General features: G+C 47.1%; 1 protein-coding gene across 1 annotated transcript; it reads right to left on the minus strand.

Annotated features, from left to right (window-relative positions):
* Window positions 1–4,545: 4,545 nt before the first annotated feature.
* Window positions 4,546–5,481, minus strand: LOC138287121 (olfactory receptor 5AR1-like). The gene has a single exon (XM_069227482.1). It carries the CDS (start codon window positions 5,479–5,481, stop codon window positions 4,546–4,548), a length of 936 nt encoding a protein of 311 aa, XP_069083583.1.
* Window positions 5,482–7,850: the final 2,369 nt, after the last annotated feature.

Consider the following 7,850-nt stretch of genomic DNA (forward strand, 5'->3'; position numbering starts at 1 on the left):
CCTTCCTCCTGTAGTCGCTCTTCGGATGCGGGGGACGGCGGCGAGGGCGTGGTTGGCTGATCGGAGGTGGCGCGTGGGAGCGTAGAAGTTGACTCGGCTGTTGAGGTAGCTCGGGCCTTGGTCGTGTAGGGCTTTGTGTGCGTGGGTGAGGAGGCGGAAGGTGATTCTCTTGTTGACGGGGAGCCAGTGCAGGTCTCTCAGATGTCCGGAGATGTGGCTGGATCGTGGGATGTCGAGGATGAGTCTGGCTGAGGCGTTCTGGATCCGCTGGAGTCTCTTCTGGAGCTTGGCGGTGGTACCGGCGTAGAGGGCGTTACCGTAGTCCAGTCGGCTGGTGACGAGGGCCTGGGTGACGGTCCTCCTGGTCTCGGTGGGGATCCACCAGAAGATCTTCCGAAGTGTGCGTAGGATGTTGAAGCACGCCGAGGAGACGTTGTTGACCTGCCTGGTCATGGAGAGGGAGGAGTCCAGGATGAAGCCCAGGTTGCGTGCATGGTCTGTCGGTTTGGGTGCGGTGCCCAGGGCGGGAGGCCACCAGGAGTCGTCCCAGGCGGAGGGTGAAGAGCCCAGGATGAGAACCTCCGTCTTGTCCGAGTTCAGTTTCAGGCGGCTGGTCGTCATCCACTCGGCTACCTCTTTCATCCCTTCGTGCAGGTTGGCTCTGGCGGCGGCGGGGTCGTTGGTCAGGGAGAGGATCAGCTGGGTGTCGTCGGCGTAGGAGATTATGCTGAGGTTGTGTTTGCGTACGATGGCCGCGAGGGGGCTCATGTAGACGTTGAAGAGGGTGGGGCTCAGAGATGATCCTTGTGGGACGCCGCAGATGACTTCGGAGGCCTCTGACTTGTACGGTGGTAGGCGGACTCTCTGTGTTCTTCCGTCGAGGAAGGAGATGATCCATTCCAGCGCCTTGTCCTTGATTCCGATGTTGCTGAGGCGCCGTACTAGGGTGCGGTGGCAGACCGTGTCGAATGCCGCGGAGAGGTCTAGGAGGATGAGGGCCGCTGTTTCTCCATTGTCCATCAGGGCTCGGATGTCATCGGTGGCGGCGATGAGGGCGGTCTCGGTGCTGTGGTTGGCTCGGAAGCCGGACTGTGAGGGGTCGAGGGATCCGTTCGTCTCGAGGAAGGCGGCCATCTGCTTGTTGACGGTCTTCTCGATGACTTTGCCTGGAAACGGGAGAAGCGAGATGGGGCGGTGATTCTTGAGGTCGGTGGGGTCCGCTGTTGGTTTCTTGAGTAGAGCGCTGAGTTCGGCGTGTTTCCAGCTCTCGGGGAAGATGGTGGTGTCGAAGGATGTGTTGATGATGTCTCGCAGGTGGGGTGCGATGACAGCGTCGGCCTTGTTGAAGACGTGGTGAGGGCAGGGGTCGGTCGGTGATCCGGAGTGGATGGAGTTCATCGTGCGGATGGTGTCTTCGGTGCTGATCGGGGTCCAGGCGTGGAGGGTGGTGGTGGGGGGTGGTTGTTCGGTCATGGTGTGCGTTGGTTGGTTGTTGAAGCTGTTGTGTATGTCCGCGATCTTGTTGTGGAAGTATGAAGCGAGGGAGTTGCAGAGGTCTTGTGATGGGGTGATTTCGTTGTTTCCTGCGCTGGGGTTGGAGAGCTCATTCACGATGTTGAAGAGTTCCTTGCTGTTGTGTGCGTTGTTGTCCAACCGGTCCTTGAATGCTGTTTTCTTGGCGGCGCGGATCAGCTGGTGGTGTTTCCGGGTGGCAAGTTTGTAGGAGGTCCTGTTGTCCGGTGTTGGTTCCCTTTTCCAGACTTTCTCGAGGGCTCGGAGGTTCTTCTTGGAGCACTTGAGTTCGTCGGTGAACCATGGGGCCTTCTTGCTGCCGGGTCTGCTAGGCGGGGTCCTCAGCGGGGCGAGCTCGTCCGCGCAGTTGCTGATCCACTTCGTGAGGTTGTCGGCGGCCTGGCTGGGGTTCGCTGAGCTGGCAGGAGGGTGCTGGCTCAGGGAGGTGGCGAGCTGGTCTGCTGTGATCTTGTTCCAGCTTCTGTGGGCGGCTTGTTGCTGGTGTTGGTGGGTCGTCGTTCTCTTGAAGGTGAAGTGGACGCAGCTGGTTTTCCCTGCTGAGTCCAACATGCTAGGAATGGCAGACCTGGGCAGGTAAAACAAACAAAGGCCCCAACTTCCAGAAAATAAACTCCCTGCCCCTCAAAGTCAGGGCTATTTTGTTTTGCACATATAAACACCAAGGGCCAGGTTTATGGATCCCTTGTGGCACTCCAACGTCACATTAGCGTCATTTTTTTAATGCTAATGTGGCGTTGGATGGGGAAAAATGCCACGCCATATTTACAAAGTGGCGCAATGCAAGCATTGCGACACTTTGTGACCCCTTGCGTCACATTATGCCTGCGCCAGGCATAATGTATGCAAGAGGGCCTTCTGGCACCGGGGTGGACCAAAAAATGACGCAAATCTATGAGATTCCTTTGCACCATTTTTATCAGCATTTTTTAATGCCTGCTAAGTGCAGGTGTTAAAAAGAGGCTCCCATTGATTACATTGGGCCTCTGGGTCCTCTGCAGGACTAGTGTCATCATTTTTTAAGCTAGTCCTGCAAAGCGCGGGACGAGCGTCAAAAATTATGACGCTAGTCACCCTAACTACCGCCATGCTGCGCCATATTATAGATATGGCACTACCATGCTGGCGTTAGGAGGGCGCTAAGTGGCGCAAGAAAAGTGGTGCTGCACTAGGTGCAGCGCCACATTTCATAAATATGCCCCTACCTGAGCTAAAATAAATTCACTCACTTGCCATTCATCAGAGCCTTAAATGGATTTATTTTTTGGGGGGGTAGAAAGCGTGGACCACATCAGTGTGACAACAGAGCCTAGCACCGAAAGATGCATTGACGGTGGGGGTCCCCACATATAGCAAGTGATGTACTTCCTGGGGTAGGTGGGCCAAAGAGGGACCTCTGCCGAAAGGGCAGTCTCAGCGCTGTGGCCACCATGTTTAAAAAGAGGTCCATAGAATTATTGCTATATATTCGTTGACATTCTAAGAGCAAACACTACTTTCAAAATTCTCTCATTCCACCTGTGTCAGTACTGTCCACAACCCATGCTCACCAGAAACTACAGCTGCAAAAGTGACCATTTGTTCATTTATACACTTGAATAATTTCTAGAACCTACTCCTACACCTCAATTCAACTTGAGATTTTGCCACAGTGAATTAATTTTGAGTACTAGTATGAAGCAGGCATGACTATGCTTCTTTGCAGAAAGGGCCATCACACGTTTAATATAGATCTAGACTTGTCAACCATCTGATGACTCACATCATGTGAAATCATCTTCAACTTTTAATTTCATGGCGTTTGACTAGGACATTTTTTCAAGTTGTCATCAAATGTTCTTTAAACCGGTTGTCTCATTCACGAAGACCAAACCCCGTATCTAGCCCTCACCAAAAAAAGCATCTCATATTGTTCTTCTACTTTCCTTCCTTCTGTTGGTTGTCATTCATTGTTACTTAACACTTTGGCCCATCAGGTCGTACTCCTGCTCTTTCTTTCCCTAGTGACCACACATCTAATGTGATCTCCTATCTTCTCTTCAATATTCAGGAAAAGAGATTAAAGCATAACCCAAACACATTTGTGCCTTAGATCATTCTTAAATCTCACCCCACCCATTCCAGAGGTATTTATGACACTTTCACAGGCTGGCATTACATCCTGTCTCCGTATGAGGGTTTCCAGGTAATGATGCTCAACTAGGGCACATGTTATGCATCCTGGGCTTCTCTTTCACAAACGACCCTTTTTAGATGTAATAGTCTAAAGAGGTCAACATAGCTGAGGCACGACTATGTGTCCCCAGATGCACTAATCTGATAAATCAAAACCTAGGACTGGAAATGAGATTCATTTGTGAAATACAGAGATATACTGACCTTAACCAGAGCCTCGTCCAATGACTATCACTATCTGCCAAAAAGGTGTTTTTGTATATACGAGTAAAATGTCCCATCAAAAGTCGCACTGTTTTATTGGGTTATTGCTTAAATCCATTTTTCTTTGAATCCCTCAAGATTAGTCTCTAGGGCAGTGGTTCCCAACCTGTGGTCCATGGACCCCTGGTGGTCCGCTAGGCCTTCTCGGGGGATCCGTGACTGCTTAGAAAATTAAATAATGTTAGCAGGTTAAGTCCCCAGCTTTCAGTAATGACTTATTAGGGGAGGGTTCCCAGATTCCATTAATGATTCAGTGGGGGTCCCTGGGTTTCAGTAATGATAAAGTGGGGGGGCCACACAAGTCCAAAAGCCGGGAACCACTGCTCTGGGGCATGTGTATATGCCTTTAAATCTCTCTCTTTCTCCATCATTCGCTAAAGTTTATTATATTTTTAGATGTAAACGTGAATTGAATTTATTTGTACTGAGTGGGTTCTAACATTCACTCAATCACAAGAAAACTGCAGATTTCAGCTACAATGAAGATGTGTTCTTAAATCTATGATATGCACATTTATTTTTTGTGGTTACTGAACAGGATTTTCCATTAAAAAATATTGTTTAATCGTTGACTACTCAACTCTTAGTTGCTTTCCCTAAAATGAGATTTCCCAGGGCCTCCTTCACGTCCTTGTTCCGCAGGCTGTAGATCAGTGGATTCAGCATGGGGATCACTACTGAGTAGAAGAGGTTTATAGCCTTGTCTTGATCCAGGGAGTATTTGGATGATGGACGGAGATAGGTGAAGAGCACAGTCCCAAAGTACAAGGTGACTCCTGTGAAGTGGGAGGTGCATGTTGACACAACTCGGAGTCTCCCTGACCCCGAGTGTACCTGTAAGATAGCCAAGATGATTGCGGCGTAAGACATGATAATCACAAGAAGAGAACCAATTAAAAGAGAGCCTCCTAATATGAACAACACCACCTCATTTACAGTAGTATCATTGCACGATAGCTTCAGCAATGGAGGGATATCACAGCAGTAATGATGAATGGTCCATTGACAAAATGATATCCTGAAGGTGCAACCTGTCTCTATTATCGAGTGGACAATTCCACCTGTGTGAACTCCAGTCATCAGCCAGAAGCAAAATGTCTTTGTCATGATGGTTGCATAGTGCAAGGGCTGACATACGGCAACATAGCGATCATAAGCCATAGCAGCCAGAAGCAAGGCTTCCGTGCTCCCAAAATTGGCAAGAAATAAAAGCTGCACCACGCATCCAGGGAAGGAAATCCTCCTACTCTTGGAAAGCAGATCAGCAAGCATCTTGGGGGCAATAACAGAAGAATAGCATAGATCCACAAAGGAAAGGTGGCTCAGAAAAAAGTACATTGCAGTGTGGAGGCGGGGAGCCATTTGAATTAATGCAATTATGCCAATATTACCCAACACTGTGAAGATATAGATGAGTGAAAATAAACTAAATAGAGGGACTTTCAGTTTGGGATTATCCGTCAGTCCTAAGAAAATGAAATCTTTAGGGAGGGTTTTATTTCTGGCTTCCATTTTCCAACACAGTATGCCCTAGAGAAGGATGGCAAAAAACAAATATCAGACTGTAAAGTAGAAGTATGCATTACTGGAGAACTAATACATTATTTTCGTTGTCACATATTGCCTGCCTTTTACTCCCGCTAAATGTTCTGAGCAGCCTCATCCAGTAACAATTATTTACCTAATCAGGTTTCAGCCCTATCTGAAATGGACGCTCTTCAACAGTTTTTTTAAGCTAGTGTGAGCAAGATTTACTATTTTTTTTTCCTTTATTCGCCTGATGCAATATGGAGCTATGAGGTGCAAAGTCGTACAACCACAATTTCAACCTTTCTGCCAAAGACTCCAGACAAAAAATCAAAAATCTTTCTCTTTCAAAGTGCTTTGTAGAGCCTGAACACTGTCAATGAAAAGTCCCTGGAAAACTGACTTGGTGTCTGATAGGTAAAATCTAGTTTAAGTCGAGAACATTTGTGGTGGCTCATATGTTTCCTTGTTTAGTGCATGAAAAACGTCATGAAAGTCAAGTGCTTGCTGGAAAGGGCAGAGGGGCTATCCTTTCACCTCAAAGGGAAAACCACAATTCATGGTAGCCTAGCTCACTTCAAAGGGTCTAGAAATGCTCCCAGGCTTTTCATAAAATGACATCCCTGCCTGGCAAGCTCATCCACAGCCTCCATCCTGCCAGCAAGCCACACACAGGAGTTCCAAAATGAATGTCTCCATTAAATAAAGCACAACACTGATACACACTGCTCGGTCCTCCTCATGCATACCAAGTCCCTCACACACTGAGTAAAGGACTCAGATGAAAGGGATTAGCAGATTTTTTTAAACGGTAGGAGGCGCTCTTTTACTGTAGGCAACAGTTCCAAATGCTTGATCCTTTTGATTTAATCATTTACTGAAACCACTGCCATTTCTTCTAAGTCTGTAAGATATCAGTTACTCACAGAAAAGAGAAGTGCACTTGATGTGTTCCTACACCCCATAGACCCCTGCATGTTCATATTCCACAGGGCCATGCAGGGGAACAGTTCCATCACGATAGATCCCAAAGCAAGAGCTGATATGAGTAAGATGTTTAATATAAAGAAAGTAAAGAAAAGGCCGGAGCGAGGTGCACAAGTAAACTGGGACGGAGTGGTTGTGGTGGTAAACGCTGAAGCATCCTTGTCTGTGATGTTCTGGGTGGTAAGGGTCACCAGTTTTGTAGAATAGCTGACGATGTGAATGTTTTCAGAAAGTTCCAGGAAACACAAGAATTAAACATAAGAATGAAATACAAATGATTATGATCAGCAGAGCATTCCATGTTTAAAACTTTAGAGTGCGGTCTCCCTTGAGCAAAGTTGGTGAAAGCCAGTGGATTAGTCTTGCCAAATAAATAGAAATATGAAGAGAATCAATTGAATATAATCCATTTGAGAAATATGTAGAAAAAGGGAATGGTTGTATTAGGAGGAGGCATCTGCAGATGACTTTCTCTGCAGGGGCATTAGTCATGGAAAGGCGGCAGCCTAAGGGTTTGGTGCCCTGATACTTAAATGTAAAGTAGGGAGACTTGGTGCACCATCATCTTCAGCATTATCTCCTTCTTCAAGCACAGTGGATTCTGAAACTAAACCACCAGCCACATGTTTTTGCTGCCCCAGTCCACCCGAGCTCATGTCTGCCTCTCAAATGGCTCAATTATTCTGTAGTACAAAGATATCAGACTTCCAACAGCTATCTTCACCCTTGCAAAGTGTGCACACTGCAGTGTTTGATGGGTCTTCTCTATAGTCAAACGTAGCACAGACCAAGAATTTACAGATGCCAATTCCAGGACAATCATGGTTCCAGACTCAATGGGCTTATAGAACGCAAGGAGAAATAAGGAAGGTTTTGCTCTTGTTGCTGCTGATTTTTGTATTCCTGTGGAAGAAAATGGAGCCAGCAAGCAAGGCGGGGGCTGCATTCTGAATACAACTGACTAGCATCGCTCCAGTGGTCCGTGGAGGGGGAAGTAGAGGTGTGACAGGTGCTGTAGTACCCCCAGATGATCTTCGAAGATCTCAGCAGTAGAAAGAGCGATACAGAGGTCCTTTAAAACATTTTATGTATGTTCTCTAAGTAATAGGTTAGATGTATTGAAACCAACAAAATACTGCCTTTTACAAACTCATGTTTTTCATGCAGATCAATGCTCAGATATGCCTGGCTGCAAAGTCGTGGTATTTTCTAAGATAAAGGTACATGACAAATTTATGTAGCACTTACTACCTCTGATGAAGCATTGAAGTGCTTTTCATTGAGCAGCACACTACTCCGGATCTCAAAGTGAATTAGTTGTGAAATATATAGGAAAATATAAGTTGTTATTTTGAGCGGTGGACATG

The sequence above is a fragment of the Pleurodeles waltl genome, chromosome 4_1 (assembly GCF_031143425.1).
Source record: "Pleurodeles waltl isolate 20211129_DDA chromosome 4_1, aPleWal1.hap1.20221129, whole genome shotgun sequence".
In the NCBI taxonomy this organism is placed as follows: Eukaryota; Metazoa; Chordata; class Amphibia; order Caudata; family Salamandridae; genus Pleurodeles; species Pleurodeles waltl.